At 32.9% G+C, this 22493-nt stretch overlaps 1 protein-coding gene across 1 annotated transcript in view; it reads right to left on the bottom strand.

Annotated features, from left to right (window-relative positions):
* The window catches only part of LOC133175945 (uncharacterized), a 54307-nt gene extending 51158 nt beyond the window's left edge, over positions 1–3149 (bottom strand). The window contains exon 1 of the mRNA XM_061311101.1: positions 2635–3149. Within this exon, the coding sequence (XP_061167085.1) occupies positions 2635–3149 (515 nt within the window). The remainder of the gene's footprint in view (positions 1–2634) is intronic.
* Between the last annotated feature and the right edge of the window lie 19344 nt (positions 3150–22493).

Here is a 22493-nt window from a genome sequence, read left to right as displayed (position 1 = left end):
TACAAAAGGGCTCATTTGTTGTGTCTGTTAAACCTGTTAGAAAATAATTAAGTAATAATTGAATAATTGACAGCTTGTAAGGTATAATTTATGGCTTAATGGTGCACAAATGTGCACAAGAAAGGTTTAAGGAAGATTTTTTTTCCCCCACATTTCCTGGACTTGGTCGAGAGATGAAAGGGGGCCTTTCTCTGCAAATGCAATGGCGTTTATCTCCATTCAGAACAATCGTTTTTGCCCGATCGATCACAATTTTTTTTTTCTGTCCTATAAAAAATTTTAAGGAAAGATACTTTAAAAAAAATTAAAAATGACAAACACGCAATTTTTAAAAGTCACACAGAATATACTATTAGCAGGAATGTTGTGAACTTCGTAATGGCGTGCGGCGCCATTGAAGAAGAGTCATTTCTAGTACATGATATTCACTGCTAGAACAGATAGAAGATATACAGGATTTATTTATTTATAATTAATTAAAATAATAATGAAGAGAATTTAAAATTCTCATATTTATAAATGTTTATGAAGTTAAACTTTAGTATTTCGTTCTATTTAGTTGAAGTCCCGAGTTGTCAAAGACTTCGTCTTTGGTGACCTCTCTCCAATTGTCGGCATATTTTCTGGTTATTTCTCTCTACTAGATGTTCATACCTAAAATGTGACAGTCTATAATAACCAAAGGAATATAGTCGATGTCAAAATTTCAACCGGCCATACTTTGTATTCTATTAATTTAGCGTAAAAATCTATTCAATATATTTTTTCTTACGATAAGCTTTAAGAGTTCTATTGACCATTGACACCTATGACGTTTCAGTACCACGTGACCCCTATCTAATTAGTGGAGATTTTCACTTCGAGGACCCTATATTACAGGCGTTTCATCGTCTAATTACGACCGTTTTCAACATTATTGCATAATTAAACGATAATTATATATGTTTCATGAATATAATAGTGTTTCATTTTTAAGAAATTTAGATACGTGATTAAAACCCTTTAAGGTATCTATATCAAAATGCAAGTCCTTTACATTTTCTTAGTTCTTGGAGATTCCTGGTTTCTATTTGTTGTTGGGAAAATGATGCCACTGGAATAAAACAATCAAATAATCTCTCGGGAAAGGGGGCAAATCATTATTTTAGGAAAAGTTGGTGGAGACCTCTTCTCCCTCAATACCACATGCATGTATACACTTGTACAATGTAGAGTAGTGTTAATCATACAAATAAGAATGAAATGTGATTATCGAGTACATAAATCAAGACTACAAAATTTATTTATATTATTCACTTTTTGACATGTTCCCTTACGTGAAAAGTCCGCTGTCTGAAGTCAACTGTAGGGTGTCTGAGATTCCGAAAATGTTCTTTGGCCCCTGGTTTGGGGTGTCTTTTAGAATGATGCATCAGATTATCAATAAAAACCTCTTGTCACCGCTGCCACAAAATGAGTATTGGTTCTAAGCTATGGGATACGCAAAGGTCACAGGAAGGACAAAAAATATGTCAATTTCCGAATTTTCTCATTTTTATGCAAATTTTCATCAATTTTACAACACATTTTGTTTCAGGAAAACAGAGAGCACAAGCTTGCCATTCTACCTGCAAATTTATATATTTCATACAGTAGTATCACTGTGGCTAGGAAAACAGCAATGAAAGAAAAAGTGCAGAGCAACATGACAGTACCTTTAGAAGACTTCTTGAATTTAGGCAGCTAAACAGGGTAATAAAGTTTCTGAATTTTAAAATATAAAATTTATATTTAGCATATTAGAACATGACTACAATAATGATAGAGATTTTAAGAAAAAAAATCATATATTATAATAAGAGTAAAAGAAAGAATAGAGGATCTGATAATCCATGTATTTCATTCATACTAGATTACACATGTTATTTTAAAGGATGGAAGTTTTGATCATTTCAATTTCAGATCTTTAAATCCAGGACACGGCTCTCTTGCTCCCTACTAGTGAGGAAAATCCATTCATCCATCAATTAAAAGCTGGAAACTCAGACTGTCTGAAGAACCTTATTAATTTTTCTAATTGCCGAGTTAAACTATGATATTTACCATGATTATTATTTAAATTACACTCTTATGGGCATGCATACTATACAGTGAAGCACATATTTTTTTTTTTATAATTTCAAAAAATTACATATGGTACTCATAAACAATGTATGAATAAAAAGTTGTAAATCTTATAAATAAATAATAATATTTAAAAAATGTTTTTAATTGTATCACTATGTTGTTTATTTTTGTTTTATAATACAGTGAAATGTGCAATTCTTTTTTTTTTACAAAAGGTCATCGCGCATTTTCTCCCCCAAAAAATGTTGGCCATGATTGAATTATTGCTTGAAGTTAAAGGTACATTTATTAAATCTGGAATTTTCCACGAATCCCGAGGACTGGAAATGAGAGGATTGTATTGATACAGATGATTCAGCTGGCTGTCGGGGGGGGGGGGGGTCCCCATACCAAACCAGGTTATACAGAAATAATTGTGTTCCTTTTTGGCTATTAACCAATCAGAGGCTAGAATACAAACAAAATCAAATTATTATCCAATAACTTATTAAATAATTTACTTATATCTGTGTAACTAGTTGAACTCACCCAGAATAAACTGCAGGTCTGCAAGACTCATTCAAAACCCTGACTGCATCACAGCACTTCGTCCAAACAAAGGGCCAATCTGCAGCTACTGTCCATTCCCAGCCCGTCTCCATTTCAACTCCGTGTTTCTCTATCATTTTATCGGTCTGCTCCACCAAAGATTCCAACAATTTTTTTTCTTCACCCTCTAACGGATAGATAAAGCCATATCTGCTTTTACCCTTGCAGGAACTAAAAAGATCATAAAATTCTGAAAAATTCGATGCTTTCTTTTCATAAAACAATCCATATGTCTCAGCCCTTTCTTTTGTCCAACTTGATACATGTGTTTTCCTTTTGTGCGACTTTGATTCCCAGTTATAATCAGTGTCCGAAGATCTGGAACTTTGTTTTTTCTTTTTAGCTCCATCATCCTTCGATAAGCATCCACCTCTTTTTTTCCTCGAACGGTTTGGGGGTGATGCTAAGTCACATGAAGCACTAGTTGATGTATCACTCGACATTTGGTCCGCCATTTTGAAAGTAAACAAAGAAAACGGCGTCCAGTCTAATCGTACTCAAAGCGGAAGCCAGACGTCTCGACCTCCAGATTCTTCGGTCCATCATACATAAGCCCAATAAGATGTACCCCCACCCCACCCCGAAATAATAATAATAATAAATAAATAAATAAAAATAAGGAAACTGATATAAATACTCATACATAGTATCTAACATTTAACCATTTAAATATTGTTAGTGATATATCTTCAACAAAAGCTGTTTTAGCATGTCTTCTTGTCAGGAGATCAATAATGAAACAATCATGATTATAAATTTTGATACCAAAAAAAAATTTTTTTTTTCCATTTCAAAATACTCCATCTTCCTTCCTTTATCTCTGATTTTCAAAATTGATGAAGTATGATTTATTTTGATTAGTATATAGGTCACTGATTGCACTGAATATTAAGAAGATGGGTTAACAAGACGAGGGAAAAGCCTATAGTGTGACAAACATGAAGGTGAAAAATTAAATCTCAATTATATCAAAACTTTCCTCAATATTTCATCTAACATTAAATTATACTTTATATAAAATTTCTACAATTTGCTAAAAAACTCAAAGATTGAAATTATTTGCTTATGAAATATTGTACACACACTAAAGAGGGCAAAAAAGAGTCATTTTCTCATTCAATTCTATAATACTATTTTTCGATATGAGTGGGTTTTTGCTCCATTTTTTTTTAAAGTTAATCCTCGAAGTTTGCATAAAAATATACATTTCTTGGTTTCCAAAAATATGGAGCAAAGACCCACTATACCTTAAAAATATACTTTTATGACATGTCATTCACATCTTTTTGAGAAGTACTTGAGGTCCATTAAGTCAAGGGTTATATCACAAACATGATTTAAATGCCACTATTCTTCAGGACTTGTGTATAGTCTAGTACGCGCACTGGTTAGCGTGCTAGTCTCGAAAGAAAATGATACTCAGGATTTTTATTGCTATAGGGTTGATCGAACCCCACAAATACCACGTACATCATTTTTTAATAAAAGAATGAATTTGCCAAGAAAATTTTCCTGAGAAAAGTTTTGTTTATCACAATTTGGTATATTTCAATAGTGAGAACATTACTCTAAATACCGAATTCACAAACTGAACATGATTTGTACATTATCTGAAGCTATAGGCTTTCTGCACGCTATGTTCGCCCATCTCCTTTTATATTGAACATCCATGCATTAATTCTCTTCAATGCCTCTAAAAAAGTCATTCCACAAACTGACATGTACACTGTAATGCAAGAAATGAAGTTGCTCATTATTAAGGTATGTATACAAAACATAGTACAAGAGGCCCATGGGCCACAACCCTCACCTGAGAAACTTTGGCCCTACTTTTCCTCACCAGATCCTGTCCCCCCCCCCCTGTAATACTTATTGTGACCCCACCCTAACCCAGGGTGTCATAATTTTTGAGCAATTTAGAATCTACACTACCCCCCAGAAGCTTCCAGTCATAAGTTTCATTTTTTTCTGGCCCAGTGGTTCTTGAGAAGAAGATTTTTAATGATTTTTTCCTAGCAATATTTCAATGTAAAACTTTGATTCCCTATTGTGGTCCCACTCTACCCAAGGGGGCAATGATTTGAACAATTTATAATCTAGCTATCCCAAGTTTCATCTTTTCTGTCGCAGTTGTTCTTGAAAAGATTTTTAGAGATTCTTCCTATACACAACTGTAATTGATGCACTAACTTGCTTTTCTTTATATCTTCTTTGATATCTCTTATCAGCTGCAGCTATGAGGACCAAGGGCCATGATGCTCATCTGAGTGGATTTGACCTGCTGAACATAAAACAATTTCTAAAAAATTAATATTTTTCTTCCTCTTAGTATATCTTTATGAAATATTTTGAACTCTTTTGTAATATAGATTGAACCCATTTCATTTGTACTATAAGCCCGAATTTTATCCCCAAACTAACCACCGGGTCCATTATATTTAAAAAATTTGACACAACTTTGGTATGTTTGCATAAAACCTTTAGTGGTTTGCTACTTAATGCTTTGACTTTAGGGTCAAAACACTTCTTTCTTTAACTGACTTGCATGGTCAATGAGGAGAACAACTTAGAACCCCCCCCCCCCAAAAAAAAAAAAAAATAATGTGCCCCGCCACAGCAAATATTGTTTAATAATATCATAAAAAGTTTATACTGCAAGAAAATCATGTCAACCTTGATACACACACAAATGCCCATCTGCAGATTTGTTTGTTGTATTTTTTTATGGAAAAGATTTGCAATGCTACAGCCTAATAAAACTTCAAAACACTAATTATGTTTATTCTTTAGACTATAAAATTGTTACCTAAGCAGGGTTCTCTTGACTACATTTCAGAATTTAACCATGGAGGAAGCTGCCCGAAAGTGAAAACGGGAGGTAACTCCAAGACTTGGACGTGGTGATTGGCTTTCGTGTCCATTTTATCAGAAAAATAATAAAATCAACATTAAAAATGGAGCAAGAGGAATTAATTAAATACAAGGGATAGGAAATTTTGAAAGGGTGAATTCTTTTTGGCCACAGAAACTGATTTAATTGCTTGTCGATTATTAGACATTATTACATTACTGTGCGCTGTTATCTTTACGGGTTGTAAATCTGAACATTACTATATAGTGAACATGTTGGAGTTTCCCGAAATTACATGTGTACAGGAAAATTAACTCTCAAGATATTGATCATCTGCTGATTCAGATTGACTCTCAATTGTCACGCTTCACGGTATGCAGGTCAACGACCCTGTTTGTTTAGCATGTATAGTCTGCTTGCTCTTGAGGTAAATGCCAATCATAGTATAAACACAATTAACTGCTCAGGTAATTAATAATAAGGTGTCAATACTGAAATGCAATAAAATTTAATCATGGCAGCTGCTGATTTTAACCATGGTGCAGCTCTTTTAACAATGGTGCACATAAATTGAACCATGGAAGGCCGCCATGGAAAAAACCCTTGTGGAGAACCCTGATCTAAGAGACATGACACTCTGCAATTTGTTGTAAAGATACAAAAATAAAACAAGATGTGTTTGTGAAACACTGATGCCCCCATATGGCAGCTTATGGTGAAGGTTAAAGTTTCTCAGATGCAAGTCAAAATCTAAGGCCAAAAGATAAAAAAACGTTGGTACCCAAAGAAAGGTCTTGTCTCTTGGAATATACCTGTGAAATTTGAAAGCCCTAGCTGCAACTGTTCAAATGTTATAGTGAGGGTTAAAGTTTTTTAAAAGTAAGTAAAACGTCAAGGTCAAGGTCAAAGTTGTTGGTATTCAAAGGGAGGTCTTGTCACAAGGATTACATATGTGAAGTATGAAAGCCCTAGTACCAACCATTCAAAAGATATGGCCAAGGTTAAAGTTTTATGAAAGTAGGTCAAACTCCTATGTCAAGGTCAAAAGGTCAAAGTGATTGGTATCCAAAGAAAGGTGATGTCACAAGGATTACATATGTGAAGTATGAAAACCCTAGCTCCAACTGTTCGAAAGTTAAGACCAAGGTTAAAGTTTTCCAAAGTAGGTCAAAATCCTAGGTCAAGGTCAAAGAGTCAAAGAGGTTGATATCCAGAGGAAGGTCTTGTCACAAGGAATACAGATGTGAAGTATGAAAGCCCTAGCACCAACCATTCAAAAGTTATGGCAAAAGTTAAAGTTTTACATTGCTTACTTACCCTTCATTGAAATTTATCATGTTAAAAATGTTTACGAAAAATATACTTTTGTGAAATGTACTCTGTGTTATACCCGTGGTTGGAGGTAGAATTTATTTTGTGTGTATAAAAGAGTCTGGCGCAGGTGATTAATGAGGATTAATCTGAGATTTTTTGTGGAAATCTGTAAGAAGAGGTTGTTCTCTAACTGATTCTTGCTTGGGAAAAATGTGTGTTGGCTTTGTTTTAATACAGATTATGATATTGTGTGGAAAATACCCTCAAATTTGCAGGCAAGTTGAATTTCTCATGAAATATTTTGTACGCAGGTAGGTTAAGGTTTCCCGTAGAATATCACAGTGCACTTTGTGCCTACACATCTCTGAACTACCAAAATGTGACGTCATAATGGAAAAGAACGTCAAGTCACTGCAAACTTGATGTGTTATGACGGGGAGAGTGTCATGAACTTTACACTTTATTTCACACTGCATGTAAAATGCTAGATAGCTTTTGCAAAATTCACAGGTCGTTAATGGTTTTTTAAGTCTTATATGTCAGAATATTTGAAAAAAACACCTCTAACCTACCCTTGATTGGAATTCAGTATGTTCAAAATGCTTATGAAAAATATACTTTTGAAATGAACTCTGTTTTATACCCGTGGTTGGAGGTAGAATTTATTTTGTATGTATAAAAAGAGTCTGGCGCAGGTGATTAATGAGGATTAATCTTTTTTTTTTTTTTTTTTTTTTTTTTTTTTTTTTTTAATTATTTTATTTTTTTCAACACAATTCCTTATATACAAAATATCCAATATCTTTTCTTTAACAGAATTGTGTATAGAGAGAGAGAGAGAGAGAAAGTTACAAAAATAGTTGGTTCCACCTGTTCCACTGATCGTCAAATTTCTCTTTTTCACCATTTTTATATGATATATATTTTTGTGTTTGGTTAAAATAACTCAAGTGTGATATCGCAGAGTGCACATTTAGAGGTTTTTCAGTGCATCTAGAAGTATAAATATAATATTTCAACCATAAGATTAAGATATTAGCTATTTCATTATTTTTTCCTCCAATACCTAAAATAAATGATTTTTTTGTTATGGACAAATGGAGGTTTTTCTGCTGGAGATAATATTCAAAGTTTTCAAGGAGTGATTGTACAAGATCACATTCCCATAAGATATGTTCAATTGTCTCTTCTTCTTTTTGACAAAAAGTACATTGCTTTGAAACAACCTTCTTAATTTTGAATAAAAAAGAATTTGTTGCCAATATTTTATTTAAAATTCTGTACTGAAACCACTGGAGTTTACAGTTTTTTGTGACTTGAAATGGTAATTTATGAATTATTTTGCATTCCTTGCTATCCAAATCAAATAATTCAATCCATTTTTTGTAACCAGCTGTTATAGAAGAATTTTTATTGAGAATTTCATAGAAGTTTTTTGATTTATTGCATTTTGATACAAGATAAAAGTTAGACATAATAAGAGGATTTTCTGATTTTTGTAAATTTTTATCGAAATTGCTCCTCTTTATCCAAGCTTTAACTGCATGGATCAAGCTAGAATATTCTAAAAAATTAATCTTTATATCTGGATAAGTATTGCAAAAGCATTCATAGCTATAAAAAAAAGCCATCTACTCCAATAATGTCATTAATATATCTAATATTATTGTCAGAAAATTTTTTACTATAAAAGGTTTTCCCTCCAATATGGATCATAGGGTTATAAAACAGTGGAGAGTCTACAGTACCATCAGAATCAGTACAAATTTTATTCAAATCAACCCAGGACTTGAACACATCAATGAAATTAATGAGGATTAATCTGAGAATTTTTGTGGAAATCTGAAAGAAGAGGTTGTTCTCTAACTGAATCTTGCTTGGGAAAAATGTGTGTTGGCTTTGTTTTAATACAGATTACGATATTGTGTGGAAAATACCCTCAAATTTGTAGGTAAGTTGAACTTTTGTACCCAAGTAATACTATGACTTTTCCCAAGCACATTTCTGATACACAAGTATATGATGAGTTTATTTATATAACAAAATGTTAATAAATTTTGTGTTAATCAGCTGCGCCGAAGCGATTTATATGAACCACTTCAAAAAATTATTAATGACCGTCACGTGATCAACAAAGTCATGTGATATCACAACAAATATCTTAATATACAGCCGAGGAAACCCTCTATATAAATTGGAAGTACTTATTATAAGTTCAATACTTATAAATAGGGATGGCAACGAATATTCGAACATTCGAATATTCATTCGATGAGTTGATATTCGAATATGAATTTAATATTCGAATATTCGGTGTTTTTTCAGATTTCATAAAAAGAAGTACTGTGATTAATAAAGTTTGGTTAGAACGGTGCTGGAATTATCCGTGTTTAATTTACTAGCGATTAATTTCGATCGCCTGATTTCTTCCACTACTTTCTTATCTTATAAATTTACTAAATTACATGTAATTTGTTTTGCGTAAGGTGTTAAAGAATTGTACAATAATGCTTTATGTATAATACAAAACGTACTTGCATAGTTTTATTAGTTAAATACGATCGGATCTAGAATCGAGGACAACAAAATGAAAACCTTCTTAGAATGTCTAAAAGATGTGAAGCGTATACTTATCAAAACAAATTAAATTGATCATTCAAATGAATGTCCAATAGAATTAGACTGTAATTAATATTGTAAAGGGCTCAATTTCAGAATAAATGATTATATATTGGGTGGTACATAATCCTGAATTTCATATTCATTATCGGGAAATTAGTTAATTATGTAGGAAAATTGTCGTTGGAAATATTTGTTTATATTTTAAAAACATTGTATCAAAGATTATAATTATATCTCTAATTAGGCAGATAATTGTAATTTATTACACATACTGAAATCTGAACAGTATACCGTTACGATTATCTTGCCTTTGGCAAGACGACTGGTTCCTCAGTTGGAGCTACTATAAATACACATGTTTCTTTTGTTAAAATTATACTTTTCTACATTTAAATCAATTATTTATTTCAAACATTAACAAATATCAAATTTCTTATAGTACAACTACAAAAGTCTTCATACAATTTTACTTCCAATATCTTACGCTAAACCTTTCACGAGAGTAGCTAGGATGTTGCATTTTAAAAATAAAAAGATTTAATTTATTTTATCGAATATTCGAATATATTCGAATACTTTCATTGAATATTCGAATATGAATCATTGCCAAAATTGACATCCCTACTTATAAATTAAAACCAAAACCGACCTCGCAATGACATATTATGTTTTGAGCTCATTTTAAAGCTTCGGGAAGCCTTAACATAGCTGCGTACCCAAGTAATACTATGACTTTTCCCAAGCAAATTTCAGATACACAAGGATAGGGTGAGTTTATTTATATAACAAAATGTTAATTATTATTGTGTTAATCAGCTGCGCTGAAGCAATTTATGTGAAATACTAACATTATAAATGACCGTCACATTATCAACAAAGTCATGTGATATCAACAAATATGGTAGACAAGGGAACCCTCTATATAAATTGGAAGCACTAAAGTACAATACTTATAAATTAAAACCAAAACCGACCTCCCAATGAAATATTATGTTTTGAGTGCAATTTAAAGCTTCAGGAAGCCTTAACATAGCTGTGTTGATAATTCTAGGCCTAATGGTATTAAAGTTGTAAGCTGGACACGAAAAAGCTAACTGACAGACAGATGGACAGACAGACAGACATGAAAGCCAAGACATAATACATCCCATCTTAAGACAGATGTATAACAAGAGGCCCATGGGCCACATCACTCACCTCAGCATGTTGGCTAGGAAAATAAACAAATCAGTTCAGTATTGAAAAGTTTAAATGGGGGGGGGGGGACTTAAATTTTAAACTACTTGAGGATGTTTCCATATCAATATAACAAATGGCTTTGCTGTTCTTGAGCAGAAGATTTTTAAAGATTTTTTTCTATATATTCCCTTGTTAAAAATTTGATCCCCCATTGTGGCTCCTCCACTCCCCCCCCCCCTTCCCCTTTGGGAGGGGGGTCATTATTTGAACAAACTTGAATTTACTCTACCTGAGGATGCTTCCATTATGAATAAACATGGCTTTTCTGTTCTTGAAAAGGCTTTTTCCTATTTATTCCTATGTAAAACTTGGATGCTCAAAAGTCAAAAATTTTGTTGCCACTAAATAGCTCTCATCAGTATGTATAAAAATATAGAGTTTAGCGAAAATATCTTGCTTAATTTTTTTGAAATTTAGGTAAACACACATCTGAAGTCAAGGTCAAAGGAGAGGTCAAGGTAAGAAATGTTGACATCATTGAATAGCACTCATCAATAAGTATAAGCATATTCAGCTTAATAAAAATATCTTAAATACCTTGTTTGAAATTTAGCTAGACACAAATTGGAAGTCAAGATCAAAGGAGAGTCAAAGTTTAAATAAAGTGCAAATACGCCCGTCAAATATTGTTCAGTTATCATAAAACGGTTTAGAGTGCAAGAAAATGATTTTTCCATTCCTTATAGTGTTATAATTATACATCTCCTGTGGTTTAGGCATTAATTATAACAAATATTGCATCATAGCTTTTTCAACTGGTTGTGTTAGAGCTTAAAAAATGCTGATCTGTAGCTTTGTTTATTGTATAGTTATAATTATTATAACATAATCTATACAAAATTAATTTTGAAAATAAAAGCCTGCCTGGCCATCAAGTGACATATTCTAGAAGAAAGAGACCAGCAGTTCTTCTGCCTAATTCCCAAACGATAAAGATAAGAGCTGCTTGATCAGAGATGCTCTAACAAAAATGATTGAGACAGCTATCCTTCATACATTGAACACATTAATTATATAATGTTTAACTGATGCATGTCCACTCATTACTTCCAAGGGATGAATGCATCAATCTGCAATATCTGCTCTGTAGTCTGTAGTTCAATAAAAATGCATATTTATGTCATTCTGTTGAAAACAAAGTTTTTTTTTTTTAATTTGTTACAAAGACTTAGAACATGAAAAAATTGAGTGATTTTGATGCAACATTTTATTAGGTTTGTAGGGACTATCTACCATAAAACATTTTTTAATACTTCATGATTTTTTTTTTTAATTTAATGACTGGTTTTAAGCTGCGATTCATACAGACAGATGGACATGCTGATTTCAATATAACCCCTCTTTTTTAAATTGAAATTTTAAAAAAAAGTTATATTATATAATATCAAAACTTTACACCAAATTTATTTTCAAAGTTAGACTAGCCAACAATTAAGAACTATTTAATCCAAGACAAGAGGCTGATTCCTTTGCCAATGCAATTGCCAAGAGATACAGATACATGTAACATCTGTTTGATCAGATATGCTCCACCAGTTATCTCCTCACATTAATTAAACTCATTAATTTATCTCTAATTTGATGTGCAATTTTCTGTTATCGAAATTCTCCCTCACCAGTGCTTGATAATTACACCCATGGGAGAGGTGAAGTTTCTCTTATAACATTACTTTTGTTATAGATTGCTTTAAAGTATATAATGAAAAAAAGTGTATTTTCTTAATTTAACATTTTTTTTATTAAGGATATTGTAATACTCTTGCAACTTTTGGGATTATGGAATTTAAGAGTTAAAAGACGTAGTTCTTTTTAAAATTTCACTTAAATTAAAGGTCACAGTGACCTTAAAGTAGGGTGTGACACACCTTCTACCAAAGATGCATTAATATGCTAACATTGATGATTCTAGGTGTAATACATGTAGTTTTCTAGTATGAGCCAGACAGGATTTTTCCATATTTGGTCATAGCATCTTAGTTAAAGGTCAGAGCTACCTGCTTTTAATATGTGACACACCTTCTACCCAAGAAGTATCAGCTGACAAAGTTTGATAGTTCTTGGCCTAATAGTATTAGAATTATGAGCTGGACACGAAAAAGCTAACGGACAGACAGATGGACGGACATGAAATGTCATAACATAGTACGTTCCATCTCAAGATGGGCGTAAAAAAATGGGCCAATAACATGAAACTAAAATTTGATATGTAAGTCATCAGTATCAAGACACAAACTAAATATCAACACTTAATTTACAAGCATAGCAAAAAAGTCAGGAAAACTAATACTGGGTATGTCCGAATGACAGACAGAGAGGATGCCAGGTCTCACTTCTATATATTAGACCTCGGCCATTTCATTGCAAGGGTATAAAAAAAAATTGGATGCAAAGCTAGGTACATATTTCTGGAATTTTTTTGGTTGAAAATGATGCATACATATATATATATATATATATATATATATAATTATAAGCTTTTCTATGTTGCTAAAAATTCTCACTTTTTGCTGTTCCCCTTATAAATCTAGAACAATCTTAAAACTTAACTTGTGGAAAAATCTTAAATAATCTTCACAAAAAAGTCAACTTTATGTGGCTAAACTTATTCATTCTACCTTTGTAAACAAGTGACTATTTTCATTATTTTTTAAACATGTTTGTTTGTATAGCAAGTGGCCTTATTGATATAATTAATTGCCGAGACTTAATTCTCATCATAAGTTACTGCAGTCTGACACTTCTTCAAAATGCACCAGATAATCTTGACAGGCTATATTTTACCATCAATCGTGTCTAGTTCTTTTTCTCTCTGTTTGTGTCCATTGAAATTTCCAGGGGAAGTAGGCAATGCAGAAATGTTTGTCTGTGACCAGCTACCCTGATTCAAACTTTTGTCATTCTGTGTAAAACTTATTCTTGCTGGTAAAATATTCATATGCTATTTTTATCTCATTCTGTCTTGTGGAGTATATAATTGTCTTCCTTGCAGTTTCACTCTTTCTCTCCAATCCTTATCATTACCATCTGCAAATAACACATGATGTCTTTGTCTAAGAATCTTTTCCAACTCAAGCTTAAATCTTTTATAATCTGCAATAAGTTTTTGTATTAATCTACTTGTGTTTTCCAGTGTAAGTCTGCTGACCCAAAATATTCATTTGAAAGAAATTATGTATTCATCGAATTAAAATACATGTGTACATGTATATATACTGTTTGGTCATGTTTGATAATTGCATGTAGGTCATTGACACTCTTGGCATGAGTCCCCCAGCAGCAAGAAACAAGAAGCTGACACTATCGGAAGGGGCAGGGAAGTACATCATCACACGAAAGTTTTCATGTACATGTAAATATATCTGCATGGTCTCTAATGGTTCTGAGAAGAATTTGGCCAAATAATTGTCTTACTGATACAGCATTTTTTTTTCTCAATATCTGCTGTTCATAAGCCAAAGTTGTTTAGCAAAATCTTCAATTTCTTTGTAAAAACTGTACTTTAAATAGCTCATGAATACATTTCCAATTATGATAATGTAAAGCACAATCACTGTTCAGCTCTATCACACAATGTTCAACTTGTTTTATTTAAATGAATAAATTACCTAGCTTTCTAAAGTTTTCATCAAAACTTTAAGATTACCGATATTTATTCTTCTTGATAATCACAGTTCTTTTTACTCTCTACCCTTAACTTATTCTACCTTGTATGCAATTCAGTTTTGCATAGTGATCTTTTGAAGAAACTAGAAATCAAGTGTCAGTTCAAGTTTCTGTTAACTGTATTATCTGCTCAAGGGCAGGGGTATCGTCTGTCGCCGCCAGACTCATTGTTGCTCAGTTCAGAAGTGTCCATGTTGCCCTACCAGATTCTTATAACATGGATACACTTAGAATGAGCGAAAATGTCTGTGCTGTAGTAAAATGGGAAAGTCTGAAAGTCATTAGATTCACTTTCATTGGTTTCTACTTAAATTGATTCTTTTGTTTTACAGTTTAAATAACTGAATCAACATCTTTACAAAAAATTTACAAAACAGCCAAAAAAATACAAATTCATTGTTTTCAAACCTCCCCCAAAAAACAACTATCTTAAAGTATGCGTAATATGATGTATATCTGAACATTGACATTAATTTGATCTGGTTAGAATAAAGTGTATTTCACATTTTAATACAGAACAGACACATTTGAACTACCATACTGTTGCTCTTCACTGGTTTGTGCTGTAAATAAAAGAAAAGCAAACGCTTCTAAGTTTTACTTTAAATATCATTTATGTTCCTGGTGTTTTCTAAACTTTTTCAATTGCTTGTGTTCCAAGTTTTACTAATAATTGAGATGTAGTTATATATATCTTTAAAGATATTTACAGATATTTCAATCTTAGTAACCATGGCAACACCATTACATGAAATCATTATCAGGGCAACAACACTCAATGAAATCAATTTAACATGTATAGAATTATGTATGTATTGTAGTATATTGATGCACCAAACCAGAACAGTACAAAAAATAGGAAATTGAAAGGATTTCAAAACTTTTTTTTCAATATAACCACAACAATTCCTTTCATAGAGTCCAAAAAGACTGATCCACAGAATTATCTTTGTGCATCTACTAAATGTCTGTGATACTATTTATAACCTTTTGAAACCAGATCAAAACTCTAGGAGTAGCATTTTCAGAGAATTTCACAAAATTTCTGTTTTCATTGACTATATGTCATCACTGTTCATTGAATTTATGATTTATGGAATAATGTATCTTTAGTTATTGTAATCTAATTGTGTATCAAATATTGCCATCAAAACCAAAACCATAAAAGGATCAGTAGTATTTTAAACTAAAACTTCCAAAATGGACAAATACCCCCCACAGGGTTTTTCAGAGAAGTTGCCAAGTCACTAATACTACTATTTGATGGATCTTAGAGGTGTTCACAATTTGTATAAACATTTAGAATGAAAATTTACCGATAATTGCTCATTATATCATTTAATGAATGAAACTATGGCACAGCCTAATAAAACATCAATACTAATAATAACATTTTTTTATTACATTGAAAAAATAAATAACAATTTTTTCAAGTATTTCTCTATTGGAAAGTATAAGGATGCATTATTTATCCATTTTTTCAACAATGTCTATAGGTCAAGACCATGACACACCCTCAGGTCATAAGCAATCTTTGTGTGAATTGGAAACTCCCAACATCCCAAATTATTCTCCATAAGAAATATATGGAACGGACACAAATTATGAACTCTTTTAGTGACCTTGAACTTGCCCAAATGACCTTAGTCAAGGTCATGACACACCCTCAGGTCATGAACAATCTTTGTGTCAAATTGGAATTCACCAAGTTTATCCATGAGAAAGGTATGGACAGGACAAGGATTATGAACTTTTTCTTTCAGTGACCTTGAACTTGCCCAAATGACCTTGGCTCAAGGTCATGACACATCCTCAGGTCATGAACAATCTTTGTGTGAAGTAGTAGATTCTAATGTTCCTCCATAAGAAAGATATGGACAGTCTTTGTGTGAAGTAGTAGATTCTAATGTTCCTCCATAAGAAAGATATGGACAGGACATGTTTGCAGACGGACGGACAGACAGATGGACAAGGGGATTCCTATATACCCCCTGCAAATGAAGGTATAAAAATGAAATCTTAGAACTTTTTTGTAATAGCTTAGGCAACACTGCTCACAAAAAATCAAACCCAATAAAGTGAAATATTTATTTTAACATAGAGTACTTGTATATTGAGTCTTATCAAAACTTTAAGAATAAGCATTTCCAAAACTTGTTGACAGACAACCAGATGGATGACAAACATCTTACCATTGCATAGGCTTGCCCAGTTTTTTGACCGGTACAGCCAATAAATCTAGAAGCAGCAAGCAAATATAAAGATACAAGATGAGTTTTAAGAGTACCAACAATTTTCAGTTTCATTCCTTGATGTCCATGGTTTTATTGATGGCTAATTGTAATCCTCTGTGTCCACTTCAGAGAGCATGCTTGGTTGCTAAAAAATTAAATATTTAATATGATGATAAATTCCTATAAACACATCATGATTTCCTCTGTATGTTAATCATTTTCTTAAACAACAGGCCCATGGGCCACAATGTTCAACAGTCACATTGGATCTGCTGTACTTCATCAGCAATTTTCTCCCTAATTCAAATAAACTTAAATCTAAACTAGCTGAGAAGTGTATTAATATAACTAATCAAAGCTTTGTTGTGCTTGAGAAATCCTATATATTTCAATGTAAACTCTGATTAACTATTGTGGCCCCACTGCACCCCAGAAGACCATAATTTGATTTGGAAACTACATAACCTCATGATACGTCCCCCTACATGCAAGCTTTTTCAGATTTTCTAGTCCAATGGTTCTTGAGAAAGAAAGATTTTTCCTTTTATTTCAAAGGAAAACTTTGATTAACTATTGTGGTCACACCCACCCTATCCCTGGAGCCATGATTTGAACAATTAATCTAAACTACCTCTGGAAGAGTTTCAACTTTTCTGGCAATGTAGTTCTTAAGACGATTTTTATAATTACCCCATCCTATTTTTCTCTGTCCTTTTCTTGATTATCTCCTTTAGAAAGGGGCTTGGCCCTACATTTGAGCAATTCAGAATCCCATTTAACTAAGGATGCTCTGTGCCATTTCTTGTTAACAAGAGGCCCAAGGGCCTCAACGGTCACTTAAGTATTATGTAAAACTGTAATGAATATAAGGACAATGCTTACTCTGACGACAAAAAATTCCACCAATAAGAATGAAAAACCACCTATTGTATATTATAATTGTAATGTTATAATTCACTTTCAAATAAGTAGATCACTGACCTTCTGTTTATGCTAGTGGTCCCTGAGTATTTCCTGGAAAATACCTCAATTTTCTACACTATGATCAATGTTTTCTTTTTTAACAAATTATAATAACTAAAAAAAAACTCTTTAGATAAGGAAATGTAAAAGGGATAGTTTTGCTACAGATAAATGAACAATCGAGTTTGAATGTAGTAAAAATATTTTATCTGTCTGGAATGAGCTTCCTGTTCATAAATAATAATTATTGCAAGGGACTTTCTCTCTCAACCAGTCAAGCAAAGTGTTTCAAGTATTCACTGACAAGTCAAAACTAGATGCTGTCATGAGACAGTAATACCCGCACTAAGGTGTTTGCCTCTAAATGCACACTCCTTCATATTAGGCCTAACAAGGAAAAATCCAAAATAATTCTATAATTTACACAGTACGTGTATTTGTCAAATCAAGCATAAAATGCTCAGGTGACCATGTGACCTATGAGCCTCTTATAGGTATTTCCTTTAACTTAATTCATTACCAGTCTGAAATAACAGAATTTAATAAATGATGTAAATTAGGTTTTGATAAAAGGGGGGATATAAATTTTTGGCCCATAATTGAACTTTTTAAATTTATTTTCTCAACAACAAATAATATTATTTTAGTACAACGCGTTTTTAATGAATTTATCAAAATGTGCAAACTTTTTTTTAGTATTGAAACCCTCTTGAAAAGCCATACCCAATAAATTTTGTCCCCCCCCCCCCCCCAACACACAATATGCCTGTTTTTGGAAATAGGCCTAGATGGCAAAGTTATGTTAAAAACATCGTTTGTTATGTTAATTTAAAATTTGTTCTTGTACTGTGCATGTATGTGGACACCTTTTTGAAAATTTCTTCATCACATTGGGCTTGCGTCACCCTACTAGTACTAGTTTTACCATTATCATTTTTAGATTGCACATGCATTCGGCAAACCTTGGCTGATTCCGTCACCTTCATCAAACGTTAGATAAGGTACGAATCGGCCGAGGTGTGCCGAGTGATTGCACATGGTGCAGTGTGGTGAAAACATCATTACATGTATATCAGTAGGAATTAATTCATTTTGTGTTTTAACTGGATTGTATTTCATGAAGTTGACAGGACCTATGACAGTCAGTAAGTACAAATTTAAGTCTAGATTGGGGTAAAATAAACTGAAATGCAAGTGGTTAGGTTAAAGTTTAAAAAGGATCAAAGATCATCGGATGCCACAGTAGACGAATTTCACATTATGAAGAGTTATCTCCCATTGTCGACATTACATTCAATTACATGCACAGATCCAGGAATTTTTTCAGGGGGGGGAGGGGGTCCACACCTCAGTCCAAAAAATTTCCAAACCAGAATTTCCTGTGAAGCAAAAAAAAAAAAAAAAAAAAAAAAAAAAAAAATACCAACAAACAAAATAAAAACAATGATGGGGGGGGGGGTCCGTTTTTTTTTTTTTTTTATAGGGGGAGGGCGTCCAGTCATTTTTTAATTGGCTTCTGTAAATCAGTATAATCATAGTCCTATTTAAATATCTCTGCAAATTCTCCAGGGGGGGGGGGCAATCTCCCTAGCCACTCCCTGTCCCTGAAATGACAAATGGTCATGTGACTTCAAAAAAGTACAAAAATTTTCCATTTGACTATGCATAATTTGTTTCTTGTGTTATTATGTTATGCATATCTAATTGTTTAAGGTTATGAACCCCTGGAGGTCATCCCCACTCTCTTAATGAACTGGAAATGTTCATGCACAATACATGTATGACTACATCAAATTAAATAAAAGTGCATCAATGATAAGATTGCTTGACATTTCATTCATGAATTTGGGTCAACCCATGTACCCTCCTAGAATTAGGAAAATCATTCAAAGAGATGGACCATTAAACTATTTGTATATATTCACATTTTTTATGTCGAAACAAAGTATTAGTCTGCATACATGAACAAACAGGGGTCTGGGAAGGCGAAGGGGCGAGGGGAAGGAGTTATCTCTTTACGTCTTAATTGTTGAAAACTCCTAAAATGAATGTTAACCTCTAATCCGACTTGTATGTCTTCATTATTTTTAAGTGGTGGTGTCTCCATATGAGTGAAAAATTCCCGAGAGGGACATTTAACAACAAACAAACAAATGACTTAAAAACACAATATACATGTACATGTTTATTAGTCAACAGATATACTTCTGGTTGAAAAGGTTGTGCATCTTAAAATTGACTTAACCTAAGCTCTGTAGTTAACTTAGCTTTACCACTTTAGCTTATTTTGCTACTCAAAGCACCTTAACATGCTTAAGATTAATTATTTTTAATCATACCTTTTCTAAAATGTGCAGTTTTTTCAACATGAATACAAGTCATACATTTTCAGCTTCTTAAAACAATGCATGAAAAAAAAAACTGCTTTTCAAATACTATAACTCTTTCCAAGTACTTGTGATCATAAGTTTTTAGCTCACTTGAGTTTTTCTGGTTTTCTGATCACATTTTGTCTGTCATCCATCTGTCTGTCTGTAAACTTTTGACATTTCTGTCTTCTTCACTAGAAGCACTGGGCCAATTTTAACCAACCTTTCCACAAAACATCTTCGGGTAAAGAGGATTCAAGATTGTTTAGATGAAGGGTCACACCCTCTTTCAAGGGGAGTTAATCAAGAATTAGTGAAAATTTGGTGGTATCATTTAAAAAGGTCACCCTGTCCTACTTTTGAAATTGTATGGCTGTATTTAATATTTTTGGGTACTACTTGGATTAGAATCATCAAATAGAAGTGATAGGTTGTACAGTTTATCAGAAGAGCGATTCAAGGCTCTTGGGCCTCTTGTTTCAAATCATGACCCCGGGGTATGGCGGGACCACAACAGGGGATCAAAGTTATACATAGAAATATTTAAGGAAAAGTCTTTTAAAAATTTTCTTCTCAAGAACAGCAAATCCATGATTAGTCATATTAAAACAGAAGCATCCCCAGGTAGTGTAGATTTAAGATTGTTCTATTCATGACCCCTGGGGGTAGGGCGGGGCCACAACAGGGGATCAAAGTTATTGATTGAAATATATAGGAAATATCTTTAAATATCTTCTTATCAAGAACAAGAAAGCCATTATTAGTCATATGTAGAAGCATCCTCAGGTTGTGTAGATTCAAGTTTGTACAAATTTTGTTCCCCGGGGGTTGGCCGGGGCCACAATAGACAATCAAACTTTTACTTAGGAATATACAGGTAAGAATCAATAAAAAATCTATTAAAGCCATGATTAGTCAAGGAAATATTAAAGCATCCTCTTTAAGTATAGATTCAATTAGTTTTAATCATATCCCTCGGGGGGGGGGGGGGGGGGGGGGGTAGGTTTGGACCACTTATATATTTAAACTTTTCAATACCAAACTGATTTCTGCTTTTCTGTGACCAAAGTGCTCAGGTGAGCGATGTGGCCATGGGCCTCTTGTTTTTTAAAAGATTCATTCCTTGGTTAATATAAGCCATATGCTGAAAGACATGCATGGATGATGCATCCAGAAATCCATATTTGTTTCGGATGCTGATTTTTACTTACATTTTCTGGGTGATTGAACTGATAAAAATTTCAGAGCAAGTCCATTTCCAAGTAACTAAAAATCCTACACAGACCAAACTTGCATAAATGTTGTATGTAGGAAAGCATGCTGCCAGAACAATCAAGACATTTGATTTTAGACTTTGCCTTACTTAAAGATAACATTCATTGAGGTTAGCTATGTAATCTTTGATTGCCTATGTTTTATTCAGACATGAAGTACCTCTTATTCACCAAGTGCATTAATGCTTCCTCCTCCCGAGGTGTGTTGCATTCAAAAGAATTCTGAATTATTGCATTTGCTTTCCCATGTTAAGTAACCCTCTGAGAACTGTTTAACCGGTCATCAACCCTGACTACTATTTTGGCATAGTACCTCCAAATAATAACACTATTATATAGAATATAACTGATGATAAGGCCTACAAACAACAGTTTGTTTTTATGATTAAAAAAATATTTAATACATTCTCTTACTTGTAAAAAAGAAAAAGTTCTGACGTATCAGCTGCACAGTTTTGACATAGTTCTGGCAGTAAGGAGGATAACAGATAAATTACAGTATTTCACTATAATTGTACTTGTATCTTAAACATAATTATTAACCAGCACATAGACAGGTGCTTATGATGCCAATGTATGAAACATACTGAATTCAGTCCATGTAAAATATTTTTTCTCATTAGTTGTATAAAATGAATACAATGCATCTTCAAATAGTGTAGTTTCAGATTTGTTCAAAGCATATCCCCCAAGGTAGGAGGGGACCACAATAAAAGTTAGGGAACAAAGGCACAGTTAGTCAGAGAAATATGTAAGTACATGTATTCTATTCCTTAGTTAGAGTGGCTTAAATTGTGATGAAATCATACCACACCCTTCTTTAGGGGTAGTTTGGGACCACTTTTGAATTAAAACTTTTCAATACTGAACTGATTTTTGCTCTTTTCCTTGCCACAGTGCTCAGGTGTGCGATGTCACCCATAGGCCTCTTGTTTGCAATGGAGATTTTGTAAAATTTAATGGTCTCTTGTGAGGCATTGCAATGATTGTAAATAAATGCAAATACAGAATGAAGTTGGTTTACTTGAGTAATATTTATCGCGCTTGTTAAAATCAAAACTGTACAGGTAAGATCTTTAACCATGTTAACAGGACATTAATTACAACTCACAAGAACTCTCTAATAAACAGCAGGCACAGATAAAAAGTGACCTGAATAGAAAATCATTTCAAGAACAGCCTTATATGAGCCTTTGTTATAAGTAAAAAGCGGTAGAGTTATTCATTTTTAACAGAACTTAAGGACAGACGATACGTTCCTCAATAATAC

This window comes from Saccostrea echinata, unplaced genomic scaffold (assembly GCF_033153115.1).
Source record: "Saccostrea echinata isolate AGI-Se365-2 ecotype Australia unplaced genomic scaffold, CSIRO_AGI_Sech_v1 ptg000064l, whole genome shotgun sequence".
NCBI lineage: Eukaryota > Metazoa > Mollusca > Bivalvia > Ostreida > Ostreidae > Saccostrea > Saccostrea echinata.
The sequence above is the reverse complement of the archived record's forward strand: the minus strand, read 5'-3'. Positions and strand labels throughout refer to the sequence as shown.